At 44.1% G+C, this 13,497-nt stretch overlaps 1 protein-coding gene across 2 annotated transcripts in view; it reads right to left on the minus strand.

Moving 5' to 3' along the window:
* rnpepl1 (arginyl aminopeptidase like 1) overlaps positions 1-13,497 on the minus strand; it is a 60,180-nt gene that overhangs the window by 38,988 nt on the left and 7,695 nt on the right. For both annotated transcript variants that reach the window (XM_085990123.1, XM_085990122.1), the window contains exon 2: positions 12,271-12,411. In XM_085990123.1, coding sequence (XP_085846249.1) covers positions 12,271-12,411 — 141 coding nt within the window. The remainder of the gene's footprint in view (positions 1-12,270; positions 12,412-13,497) is intronic.

Consider the following 13,497-nt stretch of genomic DNA (forward strand, 5'->3'; position numbering starts at 1 on the left):
AGATAATGGTCAACAGAACTAGAGGGGAGATGAGGACAATTTTTTTTATTTTTTTTTTACGCAGCGAGTTGTTATGATCTTGAAAACACTGCCTGAAAGGGTGGTGGCAGCAGATTCAATAATAGTTTTCAAAAGGAAATATATGTGAAAAGGAAAAATTAGCAGTGCTACGGGGAAGGAGTGGGACTAATTGGATAGCTCTTTCAAAGAGCCGGCACAGGCACAGTGGGCCTAGTCCATCATGCATGTGGGGCAGGCTTGATGGACTAGCTGTTTTTTTCTTGCCCGTCATTTTTGCATGTTCGTAAGGGGTGCAAAAATGAATATGAAAAAAACTTGCAAGGGATATCAAAGCTAACAGCAAAAGTTTTGATAAATATATTAAGAGAAAAGAGTGTGGTGAAGGGGACTGTCATCATATAAAAACAGATGCAGTCAAGACTTTAATGGATAATAAGGAAATGGCAGCTTGTTAAACAAGCATCAGCAGTACACGAAACTTTGTTATATCCGGCACCGACGGGACCGAGCTGTTGCCGATCTATCAAAACTGCCGGACATACAAAGTTAATGTTGAAACATACGGAGGTTTTCATCTCCGTATCGGACAACAAACACTATTGCTTAGCAACAGCTTGTAAACAGTCGGCCCGTACCTTGGAAGCGTCTCTGTAGCTTAGCAACAGCTTCAGAGAGACTTTCCAGAGCCCGACTGTTGAAAACAAAGCCACGAGAAGAAAGAAAACAAAGCCACGAGAAGAAAAAAAACCTAACAAAATGGCTCCCGATTTCTGCCGGTAGATCGAGGTTTCCGGACATACAACCTCCGGATAAACCAAAGTTTCCTGTACAAGGATACCTAAAAATCGGTCAAGCCGAGGAACTCGGGATTTAAAATAAGTTAACAAATGGAAATGGGGAAAATATTGGAACTTAAAATAGCCATACCTCCAGGATCTGATGCGTTTTCACCCTGGGGTATTAAAAGAAATAGGTCTCGAAACTGCACATGCATTAGTCCTTGGGCTGGATTTTCCGACCCCACGGGTGCGTACAAGACGTGTACACACCCATAGGGGCCTCGCAAGTTCCGGGTTTAGGCATGCAAAGCACATGCGCTGAAAACTGGCACTTGCGATCGGTTAAGAATTCTCTTGACAGATCATCCGCCTGCCCAGGAAAAGTGCCTCTGCGGGTGGAGAGTTGCGCTTTTTGCACAACTTCCGCCCGCTGAAAGGCCATAGAATTCTTACGCCTGGTAATGTTTTAGTGTGTTTTTAAATGTGATCCCCATTCATACATTTGACAGTTTACAGACCGGTCAAAAGTTTGAAGGAGATTCCCTTCTTTGATTGGTTCGCCTGGCCCACTTGCGAACCGCATGCGTCCCTGGGATACCTGGGCCTCTGCGCATTTCCAAGAGGAGGCGTCCAGCATCGGAAGCCTCGGGATCTACGGAACCAGCAGGTAGGTTCGTAGATTTAGAAACATAGAAGATAGGAGCAGGAGTAGGCCATTCAGCCCCTCGAGCCTGCTCCGCCATTCAATGAGATCATGGCTGATCATCCAAATTCAGTACCCTGTCCCTGCCTTCTCCCCATATCCCTTGATCCCTTTAGCCTTAAGAAATATATCTAACTCCTTCTTGAATATATTTAATGAATTGGCCTCTACTGCCTTCTGTGGTAGAGAATTCCACAGGTTCACCACTCTCTGGGTGAAGAAATTCCTCCGCATCTCTGTCCTAAATGGCTTACCCCTTATCCTTAGACTGCGACCCCTGGTTCTGGACTCCCCGGCCATCGGGAACATCCTTCCTGCATCGAGTCTGTCTAGTCCTGTTAGAATTTTATAAGTTTCAATGAGATCCCCTCTCATTCTCCTAAACTACAGCGAGTATAAGCCCAATCGACCCAATCTCTCCTCATACATCATTCCTGCCATCCCAGGTATAAGCCTGGTGAATCTTCGCTGCACTCCCTCCATGGCAAGAACATCCTTCCTCAGATAAGGCGACCAAAACTGCACACAATACTCAAGGTGTGATCTCACCAAGGCCCTGTACAACTGCAGCAACACATCCTTGTTCCTGTACTCGAACCCTCTCGCTACGAAGGCCAACATACCATTTGCCTTCTTAACCGCCTGCTGCACCTGCATGCTTACCTTCAGCGACTGGTGCACAAGGACACCCAGGTCTCCTTGCACTTCCCCTTCTCCCAATCTATTGCCATTCAGATAATAATCTGCCTTCCTGTTTTTGACACCAAAGTGGATAACCTCGCATTTACCCACGTTATATTGCATCTGCCATGCTTCTGCCCAATCACCCAACCTGTCCAAATCATACTGGAGTTTTTCGGCATCCTCCTCACAGCACACACACCCACCCAGCTTTGTGTCGTCTGCAAACTTGGAGATATTACATCTAGTTCCCTCGTCTACATCATTAATATATATTGTGAATAGCTGGAGTCTTAGGACCGATCCCTGCGGTACCCCACTAGTCACTGCCTGCAACTCGGAAAAAGACCCGATCGGAGCTTCATTTGAAATTGAGGGCCATAATTTGCCAAAGTTCTAGTTTCAGGAACTGTATCTTTGGATTGGAAAATTGGAAGCGTCTCTCCATTTTATAAGTAGGAAGGTAGGGAAATCTAGGTAACTACAGACTCATCAGATTAACATCAATTGTGGGGAAGTTACTGGAATCTAGCATCAGAGACAGAGTGACAGAGCAAAGTGTCAGCTGATCCAGGAGAGTCAACATGGAATTGTGAAGGGCAGGTCATATCTGAATAACATAGTTGATTTTTTTTTTAAAGAAGATCACTAACATGGTGGATAGGGGAGTGGTTATGGATGTTGTCTATACAGATTTCCAGAAGACATTTGACAAGGTTCCGCACAAGAGATCATTAACAAAAGTGAAAGCACACGGAATTGGAGGTAACCTTGTGACACGAATCAGTAATTCACTGAGAAGTAGGAGACAGAGAGTAGGGATAAAGGGAACATTCTCTGATTGGTGGATGTCACAAGTGGTGTTCCCCAGAAATCTGCACTGGGACCTCAGTTTCTCCCCATATATATTAAACCAACTTCTGCTCACATACTTATCTACACTTGACCCACCAAGCATTATTCTACAATTCAGTGTGAAGGTATTTACTGCTGCGTACATGACATTTTAAAGATTGGGGGGAATTTTAACCCCCAAAAATGGATTTGGGTCAGGTGGGAAGTTGAAATTTTAAAAATCTCAAACCTGAACCCAACCCGCCGCGAACCCACCCACTTCCGGATTTAATGGGCGACAAACCCGCTCCGAGGAGGCGGGTTGTTCATTTCAATATTTTAAAGAGGCTGCGTGCCTAAGATTTTATCTGTGTTTCAGGTTTAATGCTGGCCGGACCTCGGGAAACCCGGCGGCTAAAAGGAGGCAAGGACTGCTGCATGGAAGAGGCAAGTGATTTTTCAGCACTGCTTGTGGGCCAGGAGGAGCAGGAGTGCTTCCCCCAGCGCACCAAGCTAACCTGTTAACTTCCTCAGCGATCGGACCCCACCCCACCACCTCTCACAATCACCGACTCTTCCCCAAAGCCCCCATCTCTCCCTCCGCTTTCTCTCCAACTCCCCTCGTCTCTCCCTCCGATCTTTCCAACTCCCCTCGTTTCTCCCTCCGATCTCTCCTCGTCTCTCCCTCCGATCTCTCCCCGACCCCCCAATCTCTCCCTGACCCAACGCGATCATCCCCCCCCCACCCCCCTCCAAACCACGCTGTACCCATCCCCCCTCGCGATCGCTACCCAGAGCAGCTCCTGGGCTGCGGCCTATTCTGCAGCGTTCCTCGCCCAACAAGGAGCCAAGCATGGCTGGTGTCCTGGCGGGAAACCTGTTAAAAAAAACATGCGTGCCATGGAGTTAAAAGTCCACGGCATTCCTTCTCCTTCCTGCAACCCCCACCCCCCACTAAATATCAGGGCCATAGTCTTTCCTCTACTGGAATGGAAAGATGGGAAGACAGCAGCTTAGAAGTGAATGGTACACAAGCTAAAGTTGAGTCATGATACTATAGGAGATAAATACCTCCAACTAACGTAAAGTTGTTATAAATCATTAATCCCTCTAATCTGCTCTAGAGTGTAGAACTTTTCAAGAGGCCAACAGGTTAGCCTGGTATACTAGGCAACCCTTTACAATAAAATCATTTTACTTGATCAAGAGTTGGGGACAACTGAAATAAAGAAAGCGAGTAATAATTCTATTATGGAATTCACACTGTTCATGTTCACAAATTGCCTTCAGTCCTCAATTTTCCTCAACTGTATGACCCTGAAATTACACTATGGGATACTAGTGTATGAAAACTTGATGTATTAGTTTGAATTACACTGTCAGAGGTACCGTCTTTCAGATGAGACGTTAAACCAAGGCCTCGTCTGCTCTCCCAGGTGGACGGAAAAGATCCCATGGCACTATTTTAAAGAAGAGCGTCCATCTTCAGCTGCTTCATCAATGACCTTCCCTCCATCATAAGGTCAGAAATGGGGATGTTCGCTGATGACTGCACAGTGTTCAGCGCCATTCATAACTCCTCAGAAAATGAAGCAGTCCATGCCCGCACGCAGCAAGACCTGGACAACATTCAGGCTTGTGCTGCTAAGTGGCAGGTAACATTCGCGCCACACAAGTGCCAGGCAATGACCATCTCCAAAAAGCGAGCGTCTAGCCACGCCCCTTGACATCAATGGCATTACCATCGCCGAATCCCCCACCATCAATATCCTTGGGGTCACCACTGACCAGAAACTTAACTGGACCAGCCACATAAGGAAATGACAGAGAAATTAAACAAATACTTTGTGTCTGTCTTCACGGAAGAAGACGCAAAAATCTTCCCGGAAATAGTGGACACCCAAGGGTCTAGCAAGAATGAGAAACTGAAAGAAATTAGTATTAGTAAAAAAGTAATATTGGAGAAATTAATGGGACTGAAAGCCAATAAATCCCCTGGACCTGATGGCCTACATCCTAGGGTTTTGAAAGAGTTGGCTATAGAGATAGTGGATGCATTGGTTGTCATTTTCCAGAATTCCATAGATTCTAGAATGGTTCCCGTGGATTGGAAGATACCAAATGTAACCCCACTATATAAGGGAGGGAGAGAGAGAGAAAATGGAGAACTACAGACCAGTTAGCCTTACATCAGTAGTAGGGAAAATGCTAGAATCTATTATTAAGGACCTGGTAACAGGGCACTTAGAAAATAATAATAGGATTGGGCAGAGTCAACACGAATTTATGAAAGGGAAATCGTGTTTGACAAATCTGTTAAGAGTTTTTTGAGTTTGTAACTAGCAGAATAGATACGGGGGAACCAGTGAATGTGGTGTATTTGGATTTTCAGAAGGCATTCGCTAAGGTGCCACACAAGAGGTTATTAAACAAAATTAGGGCTCATGGGATGGGGGTAATATACTAGCATGGATTGAGGATTGGTTAACTGACAAAAAACAGAGAGTAGGAATAAACTGGTCATTTTCGGGTTGGCAGGCTATAACTAGTGGGGTACCGCAAGGATTGGTGCTTGGGCCTCAGCTATTCACGAACTATATCAATGATTTGGATGAGAGGACCAAATGTAATATATCCAAGTTTGCAGATGATACAAAGCTAGATGGGAATGTAAGTTGAGGAGGATGCAAAGAGGCTTCAAGGGGATATAGACAGGCTAAGTGAGTGGGCAAGAACATAGCAAATGGAATATAATATGGAGAAATGTGAAGTTATCCACTTTGGTAAGAAAAACAGAAAAGCAGAGTATTTTTTAAATGGTGAGAGATTGGGAAATGTTGGTGTTCAGAGGGACCTGGGTGTCCTTGTACACGAATCACTGAAATTAACATGCAGGTACAGCAAGCAATTAGGAAAGCAAATGGTATGTTGGCCTTTATTACAAGAGGATTTGAGTATAAGAGCAAAGATGTCTTACTGCAATTATATAGGGCCCTGGTGAGACCACACCTGGAGTATTGTGTACAGTTTTGGTCTCCTTACCTAAGGAAGGATATACTTGCCATAGAGGGAGTGCAACGAAGGTTCACCAGACTGATTCCTGGGATGGGGGGATTGTCCTATGAGGAGAGATTGTGTAGACTAGGCCTATATTCTCTGGAGTTTAGAAGGAGAGGTGATCTCATTGAAACATACAAATTTTTTTTACAGGGCTTGACAGGATAGATGCAGGGAGGATGTTTCCCCTGGCTGGGGAGTGTAGAACCAGGACAGGACTGGACTGGACTGAGAACAGGACTGAGATGAGGAGAAATTTCTTCACTCAGAGGATGGTGAATCTTTAGAATTCTCTACCCCAGAGGGCTGTGGAGTCTCAGTCGTTGAGTATATTCAAGACAGAGTTCGATAGATTTTTGAATATTAAGGGAATCAAGGGATATGGGGATAGTTCAGGAAAGTGGAGATGAGGTAGAAGATCAGCCATGATCTTAGTGAATGGCGGAGCAGGCTCGAAGGGCCAAATGGCCTACTCCTGCTCCTATTTCTTATGTTCTTATAAATACTGTGGCAACAAGAGCAGGTCAGAGGCTGGGTATTCTGCGGCAAGTGTCTCACCTCCTGACTCCCCAAAGCCTTTCCACCATCTACAAGGCACAAGTCAGGAGTGTGATGGAATACTCTCCACTTGCCTGGATGAGTGCAGCTCCAACAACACAAGAACTCAACACCATCCGAGACAAAGCAGCCCGCTTGATTGGCACCCCATTCACCACCTTAAACATTAACTCCCTCCACCACCGACGTACCGTAGCTGCAGTGTGTACCATCTACAAGACGCACTGCAGCAACTCGCCAAGGCTTCTTCGGCAGCACCTCCCAAACCCGCAACCTCTTCCACCTAGAAGGACAAGGGCAGCAGGTGCATGGGAACACCACCACCTTCAAGTTCTCCTCCAAGTCACACACTATCCTGACTTGGAAGTATATCGCCGTTCCATCATCATCGCTGGGTCAAAATCCTGGAACTCCCTCTAACAGCACTGTGGGAGTACCTTCACCAGACGGACTGCAGCGGTTCAAGAAGGCGGTTCACCACCACCTTCTCAAGGGCAACTGGGGATGGGCAATAAATGCTGGCATTGCCAGTGACGCCCACATCCCATGTACGAATAAAAATAAAGTTATCCTCGGTGTCCTGGCCAATATTTATCCCTCAATCAACATCACTAAAACAGATTATCTGGTCATTATCATATTGCTGTTCGTGGTGAGCTTGCTGTGCACAAATTGGCTGCCGCATTTCCTACATTACAAGTGACTACACTTGAAAAAGTACTTCATTGGCTGTAAAGCGCTTTGGGGTGGTCGTGAAAGGCGCTATATAAATGCAAGTCTCTTTTTTCTTCTTTTTGCGTTGACAATATTAAAGTTGCCCTATTAAAGTGCAAGAAAAGTTCTTGATCATTGGATGATGTCAAGGTTATTGTGCTGTGGCATTTGCCAGTATGAGTTGCAAGGCCATGTGCTTGTGGAATGCATTCTTCTGTACCTGATTATCATCCTTTTGATGTTTAAATCTAGCACTGCATTGCTCTCTGTGAATTTCAAATAACAGTAAGATGAGCTCATCGCACTGACACATATATGTCAACCGTCATGTGCTGCTGCTGTTTGAAGCCAATTCAGCCATTGCATCAGATGGCTCGGAGTTTTTGCGAGAACAGGAATTCCTGCTTACAGTATAAAGTAGCTAGAGTCACTTCAAATAGCAGCAGGACTTCAGTTGGAGGAGTGTTCCTAGAAGAGCAAAAGGGAGGAGAGGAGCGAAGAGGCGCGGGCACAAGGGAGGGGGAGGGGGGAGGGGAGGGGCCAGCATGGTTGTTCAGTAAAATTTGTTCTTTCATGCACTCATTGATATTTCATTTATTTTACTCCCTCCCTCTAGCTCATTCTTTCCTTGAATGGTCTAAACCAGTTTTAGATTGGTATTTCATTTTTGAATCTTTCAGCATAGCTCACCTCTTTCCTTTCCCTGTTCTGTCTCTTGTTTCTAGATTAGTTCGTTTTTGTTTGCTGTTTAATATTGTTGTTCAAAGCTGTTACTGCTCTTATACTTTGAGAAGAATTTCTCTCCTATATATTTCGACTCTACCTCACTGCTGTATTCCTCCGCAATTGTTTGTCCCTTTTCTTTTCAGTGCTGTTTCTCATCTTTCCTTCTCCCATTTTGTTGCTCTCTGTCATAATCTCTTTTTTTTTTTTAATTGAGGTCTGAAAAGACTCACTACAAAGCTCTATCTGTCCATGTACCAGGGTCTGTAATAGTTTCAAACAACTTGCGGATTAAGTAAAGAATTGGCTTCTAAAACGTGCCTCAATAGAAGTAATGAAAAATACAATTTTGGCATTGATTTGGTCAGATCTCATCACAGTGCAACTTTTAAAATCTATGTAAAATAGAACTGTTGGAGTTGTGGGAGCAACAGCAGAGCTTGAACAAGTTAGCTGGCCCAAGCCATAAAGGCTGTAGAAAGGAAAGGCATAGAAATTAGAGACAATTTAGTTTGTACGATTAATTTCTTTTGGCTTGAAAGGAGAACATTAGTATGGGAAAGAAAAATACTTTCACCACCTTTTAAGTGTCCCTCCAAAATGTTTGAAACTTTCCTTAATAGAGAAAACCCTCACTTTAATTGCTTTTTCATCCCCACAGAGATCCAACATTTCAGGCCAGAAAGTAGTTACAAGAAAATTCAACTAATGTTAGGCATGAGCCAGCCTGGTGCTTGAATTGATAATACAGAAACAGGGCAGGAAGTCTGTGCTCTCTTGACATCCAGAGCCACTTGGAATCGAGCCTGATGGTTAGCACAGAATTGGAAAGGGTCTAAAAGCAAACGAGTGTGCCAGCTACCACCTCCCTTATCCAGTACTGGTCAAGGCTCCTTTTACTGACCCAAACTGAAGCTCATACACCAAGTATGAGGAAGACTTTGTTTCAGCACCAGGTTAAGCAAGGGTACTCCAATACCAACCAGGAAACTGGAGGAGGTTTTGAACATTACAGAGGCTTCCTCAATCTTCCGAGTCAACATTAAGCACCACTCTGCAAGGGCCAAAACCAACTCCGCCACATTCAAGTCTCCTTCTGACCTGGACTGTGTGAATTGTTGTTGTGAATTGGACTCTAGTGCTTCATTTGATAAGCATAGAGGATGCGAGTCTGGAATAGGCCAAACTCTGCAAAAAGTTATGGAATACAAGTAGACAATGCAAGCAATGATCTCAGACACTGATTAGTGAAAAGGCCAGGAAAGATGATGTGAAAGATTAAATACGGTCTCTGGCACCAACTAGTATTGATAATTAAATGGAGGGCACGAGCACAGATACATAGTGTCATGTCATTGTTGGAGGGCACAGACATGCTATATTGGAATGTCAGTATGGGGACAAACACTACAATGTCATTATTGGAGGGCATGAATCACAGAAACTTACAGCACAGAAGGAGGCCAACAAGCAGAGCAACGGCGGAATGTTACTCCTGCTGGCACAGGCATGCAGCGCAATATTGGAATGTCAATGACAGGACACAATATTAGAAAGTCATCACTGAAGGACATGAAGCAAACCACTATGATTATTGTTACTGGATGGCACAAACAAGTGGTGCAATGTTGTAATATTTCACTGGAGGGCAGAAATAAGTAATAGAAGGTCAGAGTATGATCACCTGAGGCAACAGAGAAGTGGGACAAAGTTGGAAAATCAGAACTGCAAAACAACAATTTGTATTTATATAGCGCCTTTAACATAGTAAAATGTCCCAAGGCGCTGCACAGGAGTATTGTAAGACTAAAAATTTGACACCGAGCCACATAAGGATAAATTAGGGCAGGTGACCAAAAGCTTGATCAAAGAGGTAGGTTTTAAGCAGCGTCTTAAAAGAGGAAAGAGAGGTAGCGACAGGTTTAGGCAGGGAATTCCAGGGCTTAGGGCCTAGGCAACAGAAGGCACGGCCACCAAAGGTTGAGCGATTATAATCAGGGATGCTCAAGAAGGCAGAATTAGAGGAGCACAGATATCCCGGGGGGAGAGGGGAGGGGCTGAAGGAGATTACAGAGATAGGAAGGGGCGAGGCCATGAAGGGATTTGAAAACAAGGATGAGAATTTTGAAATCGAGGCGCTGCTTAACCAGGAGCCAATGTAGGTGAGCAAGCACAGAGGAGATGGGCGAACGGGACTTGTTGTGAGTTAGGATACGGGCAGCCGAGTTTTGGATGACCTCAAGTTTACGTAGGGTGGAATGTGGGAGGCCAGCCAGGAGTGTGTTGGAATAATCAAGTCTAGAGGTAACAAAGGCATGGATGAAGGTTTCAGCAGCGGATGAGCTAAGGCAAGGGCGGAGACGGGCAATGTTACGGAGGTGCAAGTAGGAGGTCTTTGTTATGCTGCAGATATGTACGGGGCAAACAGTGTAATGGAGGGCACAGACAAGCGGTGCAATGTTGGAATGTTTCACTAGAGGGCACGAACAAGCGATGGAATGGTGGAATATCATTACATTAACAGAGAAGCTGATCAACGTTGGAATATTACTACTGGAGGGCATGGATAAGCAGAGCAATGTTGAAAATTTTTAACTACAAAGCATGAATACAGTGTATAATGTTATCATTGGAGGGGATGGATATATAACTGAGCTCCAACTCAACACACAGCAAGACTTGAGCCATCCTGTTCAAGTCCTGTCATAAGCTCCATATCTTAGTCCCCAGTTCCATCCCTCTCCACAGCTATGCACTCAAACTGAATCTAACTCTACGCAACCTTGGTGTCTTGACTGACCCGAGCTTCAAGTCCCATATTTTTTCCATAATTAAGACTACCTATTTGAAACTTTGCCAAAATCCTGATCCACGACTTTCTCACTTTCAGTCTTGATTACTCCACTGCACTCCTTGCTGGCCTCCCAAGCTCCAACCGAAATAAACTTCAACTCAACCCAAACTCCACTGCCCACATCCAATTCTGCACAAAGTTCCACTTGCCCATCACCCCTGACTTCGACAGACTACAGTGGATCACCATCTCCCAACCTTGAATTCAAATCATCGCCCTCACTTACAAAGCCCTCCATGGCTTCACTCCTCCCACTCCTTTGTAGCCTCCTTCAGCCCAATGTGCCATTGCATGCCCCCTCCATTTTCCCTACTTTGGACTTCATTTTGTTCCACCCTCCCTCTCCAGCTCTGCCGGCAGAACCTTCAGCTAACTTGGCCCCACACTCAGGAATTCTCTCCCTAAATCTCTCCACTTTGTTACCTCTCTTTCTACCTCAAACCAACCTCTTTGACCATAATTATCTGTCAGCTCCCATTAACATTTCTCCTAGTATTACTCGACATCTGTTCCACATTTGTAAAGTACCGTGGGCCATTCTACTATGCTAAAGATTATATAAATACCGTCAGTTAAAATACTCAACCAGCAGCAAGGTTAAAGAAAACGGGGAAAAAATTCAGGCCCTTACATCATATAGGCATTGCCTCCCTAAAAAGTAGGAAGATGATTAGATTTCAACCTTCAGAATAGCTTCAATCCCATCAAAGGGAAGCTTGAATTCTAGTCCACAAACAAACTTGAATAGTAAATTTCAGTAGTTTACAATCACAGATTGTTCTCTGCCTGGCATTCTGAATCGTTGGTGATAGTGAGGGGCAGTACAGCTGATAGCACTCTTGTATTCAAATAAATAAATCACAGCAAGTCCCGCAGTTTTGTGAAGTGTGCTTTTGATAAAGTGTCAGCCCTGCTAACTGCACACATTCTGTAGCCAGTCTACAAAACTTCCTATAAAGTTGTCACAAATATCAAACAGAACTTCTACAGAACAGAACACAAGCAGTTAACAACATCAACACCGGACCAAGAATGCACTTCATCCAGAAGGAAGGTGCAACCCATGTGCTGAAGAAAATCACAGCCTTAGCAGCTGGACTATCCCACACACCGTTGTAAGTGGCTCAGATTATATGGTGGTTGTGAACAAAGTACTGGAATTCACCAGTTTTTAAACAGGGTAGAGTTTCTCTCTTTACAGAGTCCAGTTGCAAACTATCAAAGGACAAACAAATGTACCTGTTATCAGCCTGAAACCCCGACAGCACAGTCAATGGTTTTATTTATTCATATAAAACAGCACGGAGTAACAATAATTAAAGCGATTTCAACAGCAGCTTTCCTACCATGACTGTAGCGGAGTAAGTACTCTTGACAGCTGGTGTATCAAAACAGGGAAAGAAGGATCTATTACACACAGAGTGACCGTGTGTAAAGAGGAATGGTTTGGAGTTTCCGCTTGTTAATTCTGGATCCAGCCACCAAATCTGAGTGTGGAAGAAACAAAAGACTTCAGTCAGAGTGTTTTAAATTACTGCTATTTAGTGAGAATTGCTTGCAGTAATGTAGAAAGATTAGTGTTAATCTCGTTTTTTTTAATCAGAAACTCACCAGTCCTACGACAATCACTCTTCAGTTGGTGCTATTTGGAGGGTTAGACTCGGAACACATCATTTCACATCAACCTTACTGCTGCTATTGATAGACAGGTGCTTTATCTTACCATTTCTTTGCCCTTGTGCATTCTATCACATCATTAACCAGTAGAAATATTTCAATTGACATACATGTTGCTTTGGAAGACAGCAGTCAGTTTGGAATCTATACATCTATTGAAAAAGGTTTGGTACTGTGGCCTCTTGTCTGAAGTGACCTATGGTGGACTCACTCTTCACCTCATTTTTAATGATAGCATGTACAAAACAACCAGCACAGAATGCAAATGTCTATGATTAATAATTCATGTGATACTGGGAGTGCCAATTCAGCAGCAGCCATGCAAATCTCAGCTACATGACATGCTGGAAAAACTGAACTGAAAAAACATACATAACCAATTGGCCCAAGGGAAAACAGGAGCTCCCTGGTGGCAGTCCCGAGGATTAAAATCAGATTTATATCATGTTTACAAATAAAATGACAACTTTATACCACGTGAATAATTTTCTAGTCCTAAACGTTGTGTTAAATCAACTAACATTATTCAATGTTACTCATTAAGTTTGATACCATTTATCCAAACAGTTTCCGATCAACAATAACTTGCATTTATATAGCGTCTTTAATATAGTAAAACGCCCCAAGGTGCTTCACAGGAGCATTGTCAAACGAAATCTGACACCAAACCACATAAGATGTTAGAAGAGGTGGTCAAAAGCTTGGTCAAAGAGGTAGGTTTTAAGGAGCATCTTAAAGGAGGAGGGACAGAGATGTGGAGAGGTATAGGGAGGGAATCCAGAGCTTAGGGCCTCGGCAGCTGAAGGCATGGCGGAGCGATGAAAATCGGGGATGCGCGATGCCAGAATTGGAGGAGCACAGAGCTCGCAGGAGGATTTTAGGGCTGGAGGAGGTTA

Source organism: Somniosus microcephalus, chromosome 6 (assembly GCF_052327205.1).
Source record: "Somniosus microcephalus isolate GS21.2 chromosome 6, FLI_Smic_1.0, whole genome shotgun sequence".
Taxonomy (NCBI): domain Eukaryota; kingdom Metazoa; phylum Chordata; class Chondrichthyes; order Squaliformes; family Somniosidae; genus Somniosus; species Somniosus microcephalus.